The sequence below is a fragment of the Mus musculus genome, chromosome 11, assembly GCF_000001635.26.
Source record: "Mus musculus strain C57BL/6J chromosome 11, GRCm38.p6 C57BL/6J".
In the NCBI taxonomy this organism is placed as follows: domain Eukaryota; kingdom Metazoa; phylum Chordata; class Mammalia; order Rodentia; family Muridae; genus Mus; species Mus musculus.
This window is the reverse complement of record NC_000077.6, coordinates 68695398-68714546: the sequence shown is the minus strand read 5'-3', so window position 1 is coordinate 68714546 and position 19149 is coordinate 68695398. Positions and strand designations below refer to the sequence as shown.

Below are 19149 nucleotides of genomic sequence, written 5' to 3'. Positions count from 1 at the left end.
GCTTTGCATCTTCTGTTTTGTTTCTCTGTGTCCTAAAACTAACTCTGTAGACCAGGCTGACCTCAAATGCAGAGATCCACCTGCCTCTGCTTCTGCCTCCAGCACCAGCAGCACCAGCAGCACCAGCAGCACCAGTACCACCCCCTAGCTTTAGCTCTGCATCTTAAATACAGAAAAAGAAAAGAAAGCCCAAACCAAGTCAGGTGTGAAATCTCAGCGCTCCAGAGGTCTGGGCAGGAAGACTGCTGCAAGCTTGGTTCAGCCTGGGCTCCAGGACAAGACCCTGTCTCAAATAAACCGCAAACAGACACTTTCAGAAAAATGAAAGACATTTCTCTCTTTCCCTCTATACGTCCGATGTCTGTCTCAGTCTTTTGTTTGTTTCTTGAGACAGTGTGTCACTATGTAGACCTGGCTGGCCTAGAACTCACTATGTGAGCCAGGCTAGCCTTGTAATTGTGGAGATCTTTGGGTTTTGTTTGTTTTTGTTTTTTATTAATTAAATATTTAAAATTTTAAGTATGGGTGCACATGTGTGCCAGGGTGGATGCCCTGAGAGGCCAGAGGTAAAGTGTCAGATCTACTTGGAGCTAGAATTATAGGCAGTTGTGAGCTGCCCAATGTGAGGGCTGGGAATTAAGTTTGGGTCCTCTGCAAGAGTAACTGCTCTTAAATGCTGAGCCATCTCTCCAGTCATTCCACCTTATTTTTTGAGACAGGATCTGTCCCTGAACCTGGAGTCCACTGAATGGCTATCCAAAACCCCTAGGGACCCTCCTGATCACCCCTCCAACTGCTAGGATCACAGGTGCGCACGAGTGCTAGGAACCAAACTTAGGCCCCATGCTTATAGAACAATCACTCTAGAACAGACTATTTTATTTTCGTATGTATGTCTCTGTGGTATGTGTGTGTATGCATGTTTGCAGGTGCCTACAGAGGCCATGATAGAACATAGATCCCTTGGAGTTGGAGTCAGACACATTTGTGAACTGGGATTCAAACTCCAGTCCTCAAAATAGAGCCAATAAGCCCTGTTAATCAGAGACAACTTTACAGACATAGACACACACAGAGGCAGACACATACAGAGGCAGACAGACACAGTACATACACACCTGTAACTCCAGCACCCAAGTCTATGCTACACAGGGAAACTGCCTGAAAGAACTTTAAAAATCTAACAACAACAACAAAACATAAGACATATTTTAGAGAATGAAAATCAACAGAAAGAGAAGACAGATAAATTAATAAGCAACTACTATAAAGTAGTGTTTTGTAGACTTTAAAATACCCAACAATGACATGTAGCTGTGAGAGAAGAGTAATGGCCACTCAAGTGCTCTCGGGCTGTTTATCTCTGACTCAGAATTCTATTTCGTATAAATCATTTCTCAGCCCCTTTTGGCTAAGATCATGTGTCACATCATTCTTTAGTAGACCAAGAATACAAATTAAAAAAAAAAATGTAACCACTAAGAAGAAACTAAAGTGAACAGCAAACAACGTATAATGAGAAAGGGGCCAGAGAGATGGCTCAGCGCTTAGAACTACCATTGGCTCCTGCAGAGGTCTGGGGCTCAGCCCCCAACACCCAGACAGTTCACAGCTATTTGGAGCTCTAGTTCCAGGACCAAGGTCTTCTTCTGGTCTCCTTGGGCACAGGCATATCCACACAGGCAGGCAGAACACACACATAGAAAGAAATCTTTCCCCCTCATGTGAGATGTAAAAAGAGAACGAAAACTCCTAAGTCCAGGGGGTGGGGCAGGGAGTGGGAATGGAGGAGAGGTTGGGGCTGGGGGTGGGGAGTAGTCTGGGGGTTAGGGTAGAGGGGAGTATAAAAGAAAGGAAAATAAAACTAAAAAAATTATGGTGCCTAGGAGATAACTCAGCTGGTAAAATGAGGTTAAGTCCCAACAGACACGTGAAAAGCCAAAAAGCATACTTGTAATTCTAGCAAGGGAGGGTGTGCATGTGCGTGTGTGCATGTGTGCGTGTGTGTGTGTGTGTGTGTGTGTGCGCGCGCGCGCGCTCGAGTGCACGTGTGTGCAGATCCCTGGAGCTTGCTGGCCAACCAGTCTAGCTTAACCAGTGAGTCCCAGGTCCCAGCAAGAGAATCCATCTCAAATAACAAGATAAAAGGACACGACATGGCCCTGCATAGAAAGGTGATTGCCAACAAGACTGAGTTTGATCCTGGGTCCATATGGTGGAGGAGACCAAATCTTGTCAACCTGTCTTCAAACCTGCACACATGCACAATAGGTCACACATGTACACACATGTCAATGCACACACATATATACACACACACAATAGATAATAGGTAGACAAAGATAGATATATAAATAGATGTAATAATTCTAAATATGATAAAATAAATAAAAATAATTTTCTAAACACAGGTGGATGGTTCCCGAGGAGGAAGAATGCTCTGGCCTTCAAAGGCATGTAAACACACACACACACACACACACACACACAAAGGCATGTATACACAACCAGAAAACAAGCTAGAGGGCAGGTGAAATGATATGTATTAGTCACTACATTGCATGTACATATTCTACTTTTAAAGCTGTCAGACTGTTGATGAGCAGTCTACTGCGGCCTGCACAGGTTCCTCTGATTTCTCATTCTCCTTGTTAAAACCTGTTGATCAATTCCTAATTCATTACTGAATAAGTTATAAATTCTCACCCTAAGATAGATAGATAGATAGATAGATAGATAGATAGATAGATAGATAGATAGATAGATAGATAGATAGATAGATAAATAGATAAAGATGCTCAGACTCAGGAAAACTGTCATTCCCTGAGACACGGAGGCAGGAGGAATTCGATATTGCCCTGGGCTACATAGTAAGACCTTGTTTTAAAAGAACAAGACAGAAAGAATATTGTCAGATTTGGGGCAAAATTAACAACTACATAGTTAAGCAATAGTGGCACAGGCCTTTTTTTTTCCCCCAAGACAGGGTTTCTCTGTGTAGCCCTGGCTGTCCTGGAACTCACTCTGTAGACCAGGCTGACCTAGAACTCAGAAATCTGCCTGCCTCTGCCTCCCAAGTGTTGGGATTAAAAGCGTGTGCTGCCCAGCAGTGGCACATGCCTTTATCTCAGCACTTGGGAGGTAGAAGCAGGCAAATCTCTGAGTTCTAGGTCAGCCTGGTCTACAGAGTGAGTTCCAAGACAACAAGGACTATGGAGAGAAACCCTGTTTCAGAAAAAACAGAAAACAAAAACAAAAACAAAAACCATAATAGGAGACATCTTCCTTGTAAAGTCAAGTAGATGCTGAGAGACTGTAAACAATGGATCATTCAAACACAGGGCTGGGGAGGTGGCTCAGCGAGTGAGAGCCCTTCCAGCTCCAGCGCAAAGACCTGAAATCCCATGAATGCAAGAGGTGTGTGTGCCCCTGCACCATAACCCAGCACTGCTGGGGGTGGGGGCGGGGTGAGCGGAGACCACTGGTCCAGCCGCCACAAGCACACCCACACGCATGCATGCTCACGGTCAGCCCAGCTCCAGGCCCTGTAAGACACCACATGTGGAGGGAACTAGAGGGAGTGAATGAGAGCAGGCCTTCTCAAGCATCCCTGAGCACACATCCAAACACACATACAGAGTACTAATGTTGAAATCAAATTAGCAAATGTCACTAAAAACAGATCATTCACATCTCTATACACATGATATTAGTGTGAGCAATTATTGACAGGACTAAAAAGAGAAAAATTCCTCATAGTAACTGACAGAAAAGCAGATTTAAAAAAGAGAAAATCGTAGGACCTATAACATAAGACCAGAAATCACTGCATACTTATGGTACTAGGTCCAAAAACTTCAGAGGACACATGATTTTCAAGCTCATTCTTTCCCACCCACATGATCATAAAACAGACTGCAAAGCAAGCTCAGAAGCATCAAAGGACTGAGTTTAGGACAAACTGTCTGATCATGGGGGGGTTGTGTTAAATAGCAAAGCAAGCCTGCCAATTCCCTATGTTTGGAAATGAAGCAATTCACTCCTAAATAGTCTATGGAATCAAAAAAAAAAAAAAACATTCTTGTTACTTTTAATTGAATGATAACCCCCAAAAATAAAATTTACAGAATACTGCCAAAGCAATAAAAATTTATAGCTTTAAAAGCAAGCATTAGAAAATGACTACTTTAAAAAAAAAAATCGAGGTATTTATATTAGACTCTACAGAATGAACAATTTACTCCACAGAAAGTAAAAACAAAGGTATGAAAAGTAGATAAGGAGGTAGGCACTGGTAGGAAGAATAGAAAGGACCAGAACAAATCAAAAACCGAGATTTGAACCTTGGGTGAGTCATTTTAAAAAATAGAAAAAAAACTGTTAATATCAAGCTAAGGGCCAGGAATGCTTGCACAGGGTGCCTGCAGACTCTGCTCCTTGGTCTGCCTTCAGTATTGAAGGGAAACACAAAGAGAAGGGGAAGAAGAAAGAGAAATCACTAGATTTCTCCACAAGAGAGTATCGTCAAATGTTTACCCCGATAAATTTGAAAGTGTTCATGATGTGGATGGATTTCTAGAGAAACATAATTACCAACTGAAACAAATTAAAAAGTCTGAAAGGCTCCAGATCTACCAAAGAAAAACTTTCCCCAAGGAAAAAGCAATCCTCATTTTCAAGTGAACATGAGTCGCAGTGAAACTCTTATAGAGAACAGAGGTCGAACAGCCCTAGTTCATCTCATAAAACCAGCATAGTTTTTGGTGTAGCGCTGAGGATGGAGCCAGGAGCTACATGGGCACCCACAGAGCCACAATCCTGACACAAAATAATCTTAACACAAAATACGGCAAGAATATTACAGAAAAGGAAGACAGTTGTTCTCATTCAAGATAAATACATAGCCTAAATATTAGCCAGACCAGGAAAGGGAAGAGCTGTGGAAGGATATGAGAACCCTTGCTCCTAGTAAGGTTATTCAACATTCTGGAATATATAACAAATAACAGAAGAATTCATACTATTATCTCACTGATAATGAAAAACTTGGCAGGTTAAAGCTCAAACAAGGTTCTTAAAAATTCAGGATTAAAAACTAAGAATAGAAGGAAATTTCCTTTACATTGACAAGAATATTTTTTAGTTGTTGTTTATTTGTTTTTAATATTTTTTAAAACACAGTTTCTCTCTGTAGTCCTGGCTGTCTTAGAAAGAACTGTGCAGAGCAGGCTGGCCTCAAACTCAAGAGTTCTGCCTGCTTCTGCCTCCCGAGCACTTGGATTAAGGCCACCTCTGCACAGTGTAAGAGTGTTTTTGTTTTGAGATAGGGTCTCACTGTGTACCTGGTTGACTGAAAACTCAGATCGTCTGCCTCTGAGTGCTGGGATTAAAAGTGTGCCTACCACACCCAGCTGCAATTGCCATTCTTAATTTTGAAGTATTGAAAAATTACTCCTGAGATTTGAAATGATACAAGAATGTCTCCTAATACTTTTATTTAAAAATATTACACTGGGGGGGATCCTAATTGTATATAATAAAGCAAGCAGAAATGTGTAAGAATTAACAAAATCATTTGCAGACAGTGAAGGCGTTCCACAAGAATCTTCAGGGAACCATTATAAGCAATGAATAAAGTCAGCAAACTGTGAACACAAAGTCAGTATATAAAAATTGTATACCCCAGAGCTCTTGACTCTAGCTGCATATGTATCAAAAGATGGCCTAGTCGGCCATCGCTGGAAAGAGAGGCCAATTGGACTTGCAAACTTTATATGCCCCAGTACAGGGGAATGCCAGGGCCAAAAAGTGGGAGTGGGTGGGTAGGGGGGTGGGGGGGAGGGTATGGGGGACTTTTGGGATAGCATTGGAAATGTAAATGAGGAAAATACCTAATTAAAAAATTGTAGAACAGAATATTTCTACATAATAGTAATAATTATGAATATATTATAATATGTTCTCACTATATGTACCAAAGTGGTAAAATTTTAAACACGATTTGCCTTGGTTGGGTTTTTGTCAACTTGACACAAGCTACAGTTATAGGCAAGAACCTCAATTGAGAAATTTCCTCTGTTGGACTAGACTGCCTGTGGGCAAGTCCATAGGCCATTTTCTTAATGATTGATGTGGGAGATCTCAGCCCACTGGGGGTGGTGCCATGCCCCTGTGAAGTGGTTCTGGCTTGTGTAGGAAAAACAGACTGAGCAAGCCGGGAGGAGCAAGCCAGTAAGCAGCACCTCTCCATGGCATCTGCATCAGCTCCTGCCTTTGAGTCCCTACCCTGATGTGATCAGCCAAATAAACTCTTCCCTTCCCAAACTGCTTTGGTCATGGTGTTTGTTTTATCATAACAGAAAACCAAACTATTTAAATAGTAGCTAGAAAAAAATGTAAATACTCAAAAGGTAATTTTAACAAGATCTAGACACGGGCTGGAGAGCTGCCCGGCAGTTAGCAGCAGTGGCTGCTCTTCCAGAGCACCTGGGCCAAGCCCAGTGTTCACGACCATCTGTAACTCCAGTTACAGGGCTTCTGATGTCCTCCTCTGGCCTCTCTGGGTAACAGGAAAGCACACTGGGCACAGATAGACATAAAATTTAAAAAAAAATAATAGTGAAAGATGCTTTTTAAAAATATGGACATAGCTTTTGCAAAGAAAGTTATAAATAGAAAAAATAAATTAGATATATGAGTTGATCAGGAATTAAGGTTTAGTTTTGTAAACATCTCATTTCTTCCCCAAGCTGGTTTGTAAAAGCTCCAGTGAAGATTTTACCAGGGGCTGGGCAGTGGTGGTGCATGCCTTTAATCCTAGCAGGTAAAGGCAGGTGGGTCTCTGTGAACTTGAGGATAACTTGGTCTACAGAGCAAGTTCCAGGACAGCCAGGGCTACCCAGAGAAAAATCCCCCAAAACAAAACAATAACAAAATCAACAGGATTTTATGCAGCTTGTTTGTAACAAATGGCAAGTGATACTAAAATTATATTGAAACATGAAGGACTTACCAACCATAAACCATAAACAACCAGGGGCAACTGCTACAAACAAAAAATGGAAAGACTGCTGGGTGTGGTGGGAATCAGGCAGACTATCACAAAAATATTCTAATTTTACCACCAGATGTGATGGGCACATACCAGTAATCCCAGTGCTCAGGGGGTTGAGGCAGGAGGATCACGACCCCAGACAAGTCCAGGTTATGGATCTGTTTCTGTATTTAATCTACTGTGATTGATTGTATTGTGTTGCTTGAGCACATGAAGGAAATCACACACACACAGAATTGGGAAAGAGGAAGCTGTCTCAGCAAAACAAGAACAATTACAAAACCCTCAAATTACACTCCTGACAACCAAATACCACCAGTTTCTTTTCTTTCAAGTAACAGCCTCACTTTGTTTTCAAGGAAATATCTGCCAGACATCCCTGCAGACGCAACCCCAATCTACCTCTCAATCCTAGCACATAAGCGTGTAGCCTATGAAAACAGCAGCAAGTTGAGCTTCTAACTGAGATAGGCTCACACCCGCTGTTCATCAGGCTGCCACCACTCGCCCTACACAGCAGAGGCGCTAATGCATACTCAGCTCCTCACACAGGACATTCATTAAAAAGATGTACTCTCAAGGGCTCAGATCTAATAAAATCAGTAATTTCCCCTGCTTTATCAAGGACATTCTCAAGTAAACTGGATTTGTTTTAAGCTACCCACAAAGCTCAGTGAGAACAAAGCATTGAGAACACAGCCTGCAGTCACTACCTTTATCCATGAGAAGGCACCGTGGGCTTTAGTCATCGCTGCCTTTGGACCAGCGGTACAAATGTCAATGGTGAAATGGCAAATGACATAATGGCTATAAAAATAGTCATGACCTCTCAGTTCCCCTGAAGAGGATTTAAGGAAACCTCACTGACCACACTCTGAAGACTGCTGAACTCCATCAACACAGAGCAGTGGGCCCCATCTTTAAAGTGCAATACCAAGCAAAACAAAACCCACAGACACTGCATGAAAACAAAACCAGGCAAAATTAAACCCTAGGTGCACATTATAAGTTAATGTAATGGGAGATTTTAACCCATCCTTCTTGTAACTGACAAACAGACAAACATCAGACTTGAGAAGTTTTGTGTGTGCAGGTGCATACCTATGGAGTCGGAGGACATGTTTTTTTTTTTTTTTAATTAGGTATTTTCTTCATTTACATTTCAAATGCTATCCCAAAAGTCCCCCATTACCCCCCTCCACACATTCCCCTACCCATCCACTCCCACTTCTTGGCCCTGGAGTTTCCCTGTACTGAGGCAGATAAAGTTTGCAAGACCTAGGGGCCTCTCTTCCCAATGATGGCCGACTAGGCCATCTTCTGATACATATGCAGCTAGAGACACAAGCTCTGGGGTACTGGTTAGTTCATATTGTTGTTCCACCTATAGGGTTGCAGACCCTTCAGCTCCTTGGATACTTTCTCTAGCTCCTCCATTGGGGGCCCTGTGTTCCATCCAATAGCTGACTGTGAGCATCCACTTCTGTGTTTGCCAGGCGACATGGGGTTTTTGAGACTGGGTCTCTCGCTGGCCTGGAGCCCAGGAAGTAGGCTAGCCTGGTGGTCAGCAAGCCCCAGGACCTGTGTGTGCCACCATGCCTGACTTGTTCATGTGAGTTCTGGGGGCTGAACTCAAGGCTTCAGACTTGTGTGGCAAGCACTCTACTAACTGAGCTGTTTCTTAGCTTCAGATTGAAGATTAACTAGTGCAGTTAAACTCTTCATCTAGTGGCCATACATGGAACTGTATGTACAACCAACAATAACAGAATATACAATCTTTACAAACATACAAAACACTCCTCAAGCTAAGAGTACATTAAAAAAAAAAAAAAAGAATTTTCAATAAAAATAAAGACTAGCCGGGTAGTGAGAATTCTGATCTCTTTAAAAACATAGTAATAAGAAAGTGGTTTCATTTTAATTAATCCCAGGTATGGAATATAGGGCTGCTTTAGATCATCCATAGCACAGCAGCTGACTATGATTTGTCTGGTGCTCTAGCAGTGGTGTGGCTTTGCCAGTTGCAGATGGTTTCTGTGATTGTGTGATGTTGGGAATTCCGAGGGCTTTTCAGAGGGTATACAAATGCTATGATTCTAAGAGGTGTGGGGGTGAAGGTGGGGGTGGGGGTGGGAGTGGAGGAGTTGTTGTTGTGGTTGGTTGGTTGGTTGCTGTTTGTCATGGTTTGCCAAGTAGCTGTGAGTAAAGAAGAAATTAGATATCCTGCCAGTGAAGATCAAACTTGCCCCAAGGAACTCCATGACCCTAACCCGCAGGAATTTGTCTATCAATAACACCAACCCCTTTCCTTCTTACCCATTTTTTTTTCCTATCTAGGGTTAGAGGGTTTAAAGGGTGGGAAAAGGGTGGAGAAGTTTGGAAGAAAAAAAAAGAAGCCAACAAGTAGCCAAAGCCCAGCCACATAGTAGGGCAGGCATGGCAGTGCACACCTTTAACCCCACACTCCGGAGGCAGAGGCAGGCAGATCTCTGTGAGTTGGAAGTCAGCCTGGACTACATAGTGAGTTCCAGGTTGGCCAGAGCTACATGGTGAAACCCTGCCTCAAAAACAAACAAACAAAATAAAGGCTGATATTATATGAACATTATCTTTGTTTTGTGATTACTTTTTTAAAAAATCAATAGTAAGGGTTGGAGAGATGACTCTGCAGTTAAGAGCACTCACTGACTGCTCTTCTGAAGGTCCTGAGTTCAAATCCCATCAACCACATGGTGGCTCACAACCATCCCTAACGACATCTGACGCCCTCTTCTGGAATGTCTGAAAACAGCTACAGTGTACTTATATATAATAAATAAATAAATCTTTAAAAAAAAAAATCAATAGTAAAAGGATAACTAAGACTAACACTTGAAACTGAGCATGGTAGCATGACTGTAATCCCAGAACATGGGAGGTGGAGCAGGAGGATAAGGAGTTTAAGACTAGCTTTTGTTACACATTGAGTTTGAAACTAACCTGGCAAAAAAAAAAAAAAAAAAAAAAAAAAAAAAAAAAAAAAAAAAACCACACCCCAAAACAAAAAACCAAAAAAAACCCTCAAACCAAAAAAACAAAACCTGCCTTCAAAAGCCAAAAAGCTGAGGGGACAGCTTAGTCAATAAAGTGTATGCATGAGTTTGGACCCCAACATACTCATAAAGAACAATAGGCGTGGTAGGATGCAGCTCCAACCCCAACACTGGAGACAGGTAGATACATCTCTGGAGTTCACTGCGTAGCCAGCCTGGCCAAATTGATGAGCTCCAAGTTCAGTGAGAGACTCAGACTCTGTGTCAAAAAATCAGATAAATGGGGGCTGGAGAGATGGCTCAGTGGCTAGGAGCACTGACTGCTCTTGCAGAGAATCTAGGTTCAGTTCCCAGCATCCATATGGCTGTTCACAACTGTCCGTAACTTCAACGCTCTTCTGGCCTCCACAGACAGGTAGGCAGGCATGCACACAGCACATATACATACATACAAGCAAAACTCTCATACATATAAAATAAAAATAAATCTTTTTTTTTAAAAAAAGGCAAAAAGTAATTGAGAAAGATACATCATGCTGACCTCCAGCCGTCACTAGCACTTACCCACATATGAACATGTTCACATAAGAACCTGCCTTAAAAAATACCAGAAACACAACAAAACAATCAAAACAAAAGGAAAACGAGAAAAAGAAAATAACACCACCACCTTTGGAAATGTTAAAAATACACCTTTAATGATCCAGAGGCTGAAGAAGCCACAGAAACAGAAAATACTTAAAACTAAGTAACAAAAGCTACATATCACATCTGTGAGTGTGTGTGTTGGAAAGAGCATTGCAGTTCTAAGTGGGTTTTGTAGGAGGGAAGATAAAAATTAGTGATCTGAGAATTTGGCAGTTAGGGAGAGTAGGTGGAAAGAACACACTAAGCTTGCTAGCAGCCAAGTCTGTCTGAAGGAAGCTGTTTTATCTTCCACTCTTGCTATGGCCAAAGCACAGGCTATCTGTCTCTACCATGGCACCTCAACTGACAATTTCAACTACTCAGTTAAGTCCAAACAAGTATGGCAAGGGCAGCTCTCCCAGCCCCAGTGTCAACCGCTCCAGCCAGAATTTGGGGTGGGAACCTTTCTCCATCCTCCCTAACCCCTTCTGTGAACTTAATACTTTGAGGAGAAACAAAATTGTCCTGTACAGAACTAGAAATCATACTTTGAAAAGAAGCTCAAAAACTCACTCAGTTGTCACTAAGGTTGGAAAAAAGTATAGACATAAAACAGTTGCATAGACTTCGAAATACCATCAAGACTATTTACAAATCCTCATTGCACCAGTGTGCAATGTGTGCGGATATACATGCAGCAGTGTGCAATGTGTGCGGATATACATGCAGCAGTGTGCAATGCGTGCGGACATACATGCACCAGTGTGCAATGTGTGCAGACATACATGTAGCAATGTGCAATGAGTGCGGACATACGTGCACCAGTGTGCAATGCGTGCGGACATACATGTAGCAGTGTGCAATGAGTGCGGATATACATGCACCAATGTGCAATGCGTGCGGATATACATGCACCAGTGTGCAATGCATGTGTATATACATGCACCAGTGTGCAATGCGTGCGGATATACATGCACCAGTGCACATGTGTGGAAGGCAACATCAGGTATCTTCCCCTATCATCATCAACTTTATTTGTGTTTTGGACTTATCTACTTTATGTATCAATGATTTGCCTGCATGTGCACATGTGCAGCACAACATGCTCGCTTTTATTTTTTGAAGCAGGGTCTCTCACAGAACCTGGAGCTCATTGATTGGCTAGACTGGCTGGCCAACCAGCTACCTCCATCCTCTCCTCCCCTTCTCCTGGCTCTGCCTTGGAATGCTGAGCTGACAGGCATGGCCTACCATCCGCAGCTTCTCACGTGAGTGATGAGGACATGCCAAGCACTGTACCCTCAGCAGCTTCTCCCTTCGCTGTGCCCCTTGTACCAGGGCAGTATCTCTCCCTTCCTCCTCCCTTCTCTCTGCTCCTTGACGTCTATGGTATCTGCCGATGTGATCAAGGGAAAGCCTTGAACCTACAGTTTGGCCCCTGTCCACACTAATGTCCTTTAGTATGTGTGTGTGTGTGTGTGTGTGTGTATGTGTGCATGTGAGAGAGAGAGAGAGAGAGAGAGAGAGAAAGGAGAGAGAGAAAGAGACAGACAGACAGAGAGAGACAGAGAGAGACAGAGAGAAAGGAGAGAAAGAGAGAGAGACAGAGAAAGTCAGAGACAGACAGAGACAGAGAGAGAGATGGGTCAGTCTCAGATGTTGTTCCTCAGGACAGTAGTACTTATTTTTTGAGACAGGCTCTCTGTGGGACAACTTAGGGCTCGCCAATTAGACTTGGATAGGTGGCCAGAAAGCCCTCTAGACTCTTCGTCTCCAACTCCTCAGCACTGGGGGGTGGGAGGTGGCGGAGGGAGGTTGGGGGGGGGGGGATAATAAGCTTATGCTTTCCTGAGCTTCCGTGGGCTCTGGAATCTAATTTGGTCCTCATGCTCGTGTGAGCAGTGCATGAACGGCCTGTGAGAAGCTATCTTCTCAGTCCTTCCAGTGCCTCGGTTGTGCTTTCACCTTCCCAGGCCTGCAAAGGTCACTGCAGCAGGCTTCAGTCCAAAACTCAGGTGCTCTTAAATCTCCAAAGTCCACATTCCCATCTGACTGCAACATCATACGACTCCCTCAATCTCATCAACTCTACCCTTCAATGATATTAAATTCTCTGCCCTTGACATTGTGGGATGAATGATAATGGCCCCATTCGTTCATTTATTTGAATGCTTAGTCACCAAGGGTGGAACAATTTGGGAAGGATTAGGAGGTGTGGCCTTGTTGGAGGTTTCAAAAGCCAGTCCCAGGCTTTCTAACTGCTGCCGTGGATTAGAATGTAAAACTCTGAGCTATTGCTCTGGCACCATGACTGTCTGCTTCCCTCAATGATCATGAACTAACTCTCTAAAACTGCAAGCAAGGTCTCAATTAACTACTTTCTTTCATAAGAGTTGCTTTGGTCATAGCATCTCCTCACAGTAATAGCACAGTAGTTAACACAGTCACAGAACCCTCCTGCCTAGACCTTCACTCCTCCTCAGCCTGACTCTGAAGATGATCCCTAAACTGTACTCGTACTGTGCTGGTAATACATATACAAGCTGCCTGGCCCCCACAGGCCTAAAGCTGAATCAGAGCCAGGAAGAGAACAGTGTTGCTGCGTGTCACCCACTGGATTCCCACTGCTGCTCCTCTGCTGATCTTTTCCTTTGCTTCTCCTCTTTTCCAGGTCTGTCTGCTCTCCTAACCTGCTTTTCCAGCACTGCAGGCTGCCTCTTCCTCTCATTTTTTGTACCTTACTTCACAGAAGAAAGGAAGAGGAGGTGGAGGGGCTCAAAACCCACTCAGTTCTCAGCTTTTCTTTTGCTGGGTCCTTTACCAGCCAGACTCCAGTCCAAATGTTACCTTTTCAAAGAGGCCTTCACCCACCCACTGCCTCCAGCGTAGTTTGTAACCTTGCTTTATTCCCTTATAGGACATCTCACAAATTCAGGGCACTGAAGACAGTGACTGCTAGGTAATGTTACTTAAATACACTAGTTCCTCAGGCTGAGTTCTGAATTACTTGGGGGTTCAAGTAGCATATTCTTTGCACAAAATTCAACCACACATTCCCAATTTCAATGCCATTACTGCCAGCCTTTCTATGTCCATTCCTTTTAAATCTGTCCTAGTCTCATCCATGCAACCTTCCTCAGTGCTGGCCCCTGTCTGCCACTTCCTCAAGTCTAATTTGTCATTCTAGGGGTATTTTGTTGTTATTTTCTATGTGCACGGTGTTTGCCTGCACATGTGACTGTGCACCTCTAGTACATCTGGTGCCCATGGAAGCCAGAAGAGGGCATTGGAACCCTTGGAACCGGAGTTACAGATGATTGTGAGCCACCATGTGAGTGCTGGGAATCAAACATGGTTCCTCTAGAAGAGCAGCCAGTGCTCTTCACCCCTGAGCCATCTCTCCAGCCCTTGTAACTTTCTGAAACAGGGTTTTATACTCTTTAGCCAAGGCTGGCCTCTAACTCATGGAAGTCCTCCTGCCTACACCCCTCTTCCCAATCGCTAGGATTACAGACATGAGCCCTGACATCTAGCCCATTCTAGACGCTTTGCAGTGTTTGGCGTTCTTCCCCTGCTCTACCCTCAGTTGTTTTCAGTAACTTCTATGCGCAGACAGGATTGGCACCTGCAGCATAAATGCCAGCCCCAGACAGCCTTAGCCTCAGTCTCATCCCCAACCCTTTCCTCAACATCCACCCTCTGCCTGCCTGTTACCCAACTGAAGCTGCTCCTGCTCTGCACGGCAACCTTGGAGCTTGGCGCCCCTTGGTCTTCTACTCTTCCTTGCCTGGCTCCTCCTGCAAATGAACGCTCAGTTATGATTAAATTCCCTAGCCTTTTTGCCACACGCTCCCTTGCATGCCACCCTCCAGAGCCCCTCTTTAGCAGTCTTCAAACATTATTTCAATACATCTAGTCATTTACACTTTGAATTGGTAATATGTAGAAGAAGACAGACACAGTGGTGTATGCCTTTAACCTGGGCAGAGGCATGCAGATCTCTGTGAATTCAAGGCCAGCCTGGTCTACAAAGAGAGTCCAGGACAGCCAGGACTTGTTATGCAGAGAAACGATGGGAAAGAAAGCAGAAGCTGCTTAAGCAAATACCTTCCTATTTTTATCAGAAATATAATGTCAAACAGGATATTGGGAACCTCTGTTCTCAAGTGGTTAAGCATTATGCATAATATAAATTAGACTACTTCTCAGGTACCACTCCCACGGATAGTGAGAAGAAATACTCACATAGATAAGTCCTGAATAGTAGCGGTCCTTCAAATTATGTAAGACAGAGGCTTCGTTCAAGCATGTCAGCTCTGCCATATCCTCCACCTTGGAGAACTTTGGTGGGTTCATCTTCTGAATGTCATCTTTGTTGACCATTGCTTTCTTCCCATTCTCTGCCAGCTCCACCATAACCTCATCGCCCCGCTCTTCTTTAATACTAGCTGCCTCAAAACCATGGCGTTCCGATGGAATCCACACCAGCTTTTTAGCTGTCCAGTCAGCTTGAGTGGCAGGGTTGTAGATGACAGCCCTGTCCACAAAGAGATACCTCTCGGGATCCTCCAGTCCAGTTCTCTGGGCCATTGTAAACAGAAGGACCCAAAAGTAATTGCCTCTGGAAGAGAAGGGCAGAATTAGATGCTTGGGACATGTAAAACAATTTACAAGCTTGACTTTCGAAGAAACTAAGTAAAACCTTCAGTAAGCATAAAACACCCAGTTAAAGAGCCCAGTATCCCTCCCCACAGCCACAGTATCCCCCATTCTCCAAGGTAAACTTCAGGGGTAGCCACTAATCACGACTCTGCTTGTCTGGTGACCATGCCAGATCTGCCCTCAGTTACCAAATGCAGCGGCAACAACACAGTTCTGGATGACCTTTTCTCTATCGTCTTTCTCCCTCACCACAAATTAAGCAAGGAGTTAGAAAGGGAAAGGCGGAAGAAAAAACAAAAAACCAAAGATTATATAATAAAAGGTTCATGGAGTGGTACTAGAATTAGTGTGACTACAGGCCATAGCTACAAAAACTAAAGATGATTGCCGGAGGGCAAAGAACCAGGTCCAGGGTATAGCTCAGTTCCACCCTCAGTACAGAAGCAGGGAAGAGAGAGAGACACACACACAGTGAGAATATATGAATGAGTTAGAACTAAATTATGCCTTCTAGTTCATCTTCAAACAAGACTCAAGTCAATTCCCCTAGACCTTCGCTATGGCCCTTTAATCTGTAACATGGGGGCCACAGAAGACATGTACAATTTGCCTCCAACCAAGCTTTTCAGGCATGTCATGACAACTCCTCAGAACTCCATCTGTATCCCACAACTGTTCCCACTCCTGCATCTCCACCTTCCACTACACTCACCTCTCAACAAAGTGTCCATGTGTAGTGTAAGTTTCCAGATTAAAATGGCTCCTTAATCAGGAAGGTAAACAACTCATAATACATTCAGGAAGTCCCTGAAACTAAGCACATTCACTAGGCCCTTCCCTGCCAGAGTAAGCCATAAAAGCCCCTAAAGAGAGTCTCTGATGCAGCAGAACCAAGCTGTAAAAAAGACCCTCACGCAAGCGGAGAGGTAAAGAAGACTCTTGAAACAAGACCAGCTTCCTGGAAGAACTAGAAACCAGCTGAACTGCCTGGAAGAGGTTTAGACCAACTGAAGAACCTGGAAATGACACTCTCCAACCTATGGAGCTGCCTGCATGCTAAGCAATATGTTCCAGGTCTCCAGCTTTCTGAGCTGTCAACTCATGCAGGGTTGGCCTTGGTGATACTGCTGCCTTTAAGTCATTTCTGCTCCTGCAACCCCTTACCCATGTTCCTGAAAGGAACCCCAATAAAGCTCATTGGTTCATCATGTTGAAATTTGGTGGTATCTATTCTTTGGTCTGTTGTGGGCTCCCTGTCTGGGGTGAGTAGATGTGTGTTATGTCTCCTGAGGAAAAGTTTTGTAACACAACACCATGTCTTCCATTAACCGTGTATGGCCTCAAAGCAAAAATTCCAGAAATGATCAACTGGTACAGAAAAAAAAGAATCAGTAGTAAACAACACCATACTGAGGAAAGGTGTGTTCTCTCACTGTTACAACACACAGAGCTCAAGCTGTAATTGGCCTATTTAGTGCTCACTGACTATTGGTACTAAGGAGAGAAGCAAAATCTCCACGCATGTCATGGTTAAACACTTCTCCTAGACTTGGGCAATTAACCTTTCGGATCAAAGGACCATCATGCACCATCCTAATGCGACTTGTCATTCTTTCCTGACAGCATCTTTCTAGTCTCTCACATCATAGCAAACGTTTCTTGCTATTACCTCCAAGTTTGAATTATTCCAAATTTTATAGACGTTTCTAAGACTTCATCCAAATCAACCCAAGAAACCAAGTACCTACTTTTGCTCTATCAAATCTACTTCTCCCCTTTCCCCCTCTTGCCAGAAATGTTGGGAACTGTTTGTAAGTGAAAGGACCAACATAAGGCATCCTTTGTAGGTTGCAGAGAGAAATCACAGTCATCCAAAGTTGTAAATAGGTCATTTACCTTGAGTCTATAAATAAACCTCAAGGTCCAAAAACCCTCTAAAATGGTATAAACCATGAAGACTTTCAGCGTGTGTGTGCATTTGTGTGCTATTCTAAGGAGTCAATCCATAGCTTCCTTCAGATTCTCAAAGGGCCATCTATACCCTGAAGGATTAGCTAACAGTGGGTATGGATGCTAGCTCTTTCACCCCTCATAAGAGTTTATTTCAACCAAATAGCTATGATCCTTCAGAAATTATTTGTTACATGTTAATGAGTTATACTCCCCCATGTTCTGGAGCAGTAGGTCTCAAACTGTATCGGCATTGGCAGCACAGAGAAGGCACTGACACTCACATTGCTGGACCACACCCCCAGAGCTTCTCATTCAGTAAGTCTCTATCTCTCCCCCCGCCTTGAAATAAGTAAGTAAATAAAATTATTTTAGTTTATGTGTATGAGTATTTTGCCTGCATGTGTACCACATACAAGCTTGGTGCCCATGGAGGCCAGAAGAGGGTGTCAGATCCCACGGAACTGTAGTCATAGACGATTGTGAGCCATGTAGGGGCTGGAAATTGAACCCAGGTCCTCTGCAAGGACAAGTTCTCTTAACTGCTAAACCATCTCTGTAAGCCCAGCCCAAGACTGCACTTGGGCTATCAGATTCTCAGCTGATGCTAATGCTACTGGTCCTAGACCACTTTTTACAACCACTACTCCACAGTTCTGTCTACCAGTATTACCAGCAGGCACCTTAGAAGAGAAAGGAGATTGAAAGCCAGCATCCAAAGCTCATTCATAGTTGATACAAAGAATGTGCTGATGATGTTTGAAAGAATATAGACTTGGATTTAAAATAAAATAAAATAAAATAAAATGACCTCCCCTCCCCCTAAAAAGTCATTCTTGTTATTAATACACCTTCAAATGGAGTAGCTAGTGTGTTTTTTATCTTTGTGTGTGTGTGTGTGTGTGTGTGTGTGTGTGTTACATCTTAAACCTACATTTGCTTCCTAGGCTAATAAAAGAGAGTGGGCAATATAGAAGATATTTGTGGCCACAGGTACTGAAGGTTATAACTGAGTATTAACAAGGCTTTCCCATTTAAAGGCACAGTGCAAAGAAGCATGGCGATCAACTCAGGCGAATTTGAAGGCAAATAATAGGTCCAGACACTTCACCTTTTGGAAGTACAGAATCTATTAAAAGTGTAAAAAAACCCACAATTATAACAAAATGAGTTTATCTTTTTTTTTTTTTAATTTGGTTAAAATGAGTATATGGCACTTTGGAAAGTATCTTTGCATCTGTAGGTTTACACACATTAATTTACCTTGGATGTGGAAACATGCTTAAATTTGGTAGGCAGCTATAAACTAGAGTGATTTATTTAGCAAGTAGGTAAAGTACATTATGGTGTTTTGGAGGGAAGGGTATTTTATCAAATGGGGGCATTTAAAATTTATTGGTACATGTTTACTATGCTGAAATACTATTAACGTGGAAAAAACCTCATCAATTATGAAATTTCATAATTACCACATGTTCCTAGTTTTGTGGGAGAAAGATAATACACACACACCTTTTTGGCTTTTGAGTCCCAGGCAGCTGCCTTAGAAGTCAGTGTGTAGGTGAGGCTGGTTTTGAACTCCTAAAGTTTCTATTTCCACCTCCCAAATTCTAAGATGGCAGCTGTGTGCCCCCATGCCCAACTTCATCTATTTTTTAAATGGAGTCAATTCTTTGGGTCTAAGAGTTGAGTAGTAGATTACAAATTATTTGTATTTTTAATACATCCACATTTTTGCACTAAACCCTATGGGGACAGTTACCTGTTCCTCGCTGTGTGGTGTTGGTCAGTTAGCCTGGTCCCTGGTACAGGGCAAAGAAT

The 19149-nt window shown here is 43.1% G+C and overlaps 1 protein-coding gene across 4 annotated transcripts in view; it reads right to left on the bottom strand.

Moving 5' to 3' along the window:
* The window catches only part of Myh10 (myosin, heavy polypeptide 10, non-muscle), a 124712-nt gene that overhangs the window by 102080 nt on the left and 3483 nt on the right, over positions 1-19149 (bottom strand). For all 4 annotated transcript variants that reach the window (NM_175260.2, XM_006534489.3, XM_017314835.2 and 1 more), the window contains exon 2: positions 14962-15337. In NM_175260.2, coding sequence (NP_780469.1) covers positions 14962-15306 — 345 coding nt within the window. In that variant the 5' untranslated portion in view covers positions 15307-15337. The remainder of the gene's footprint in view (positions 1-14961; positions 15338-19149) is intronic.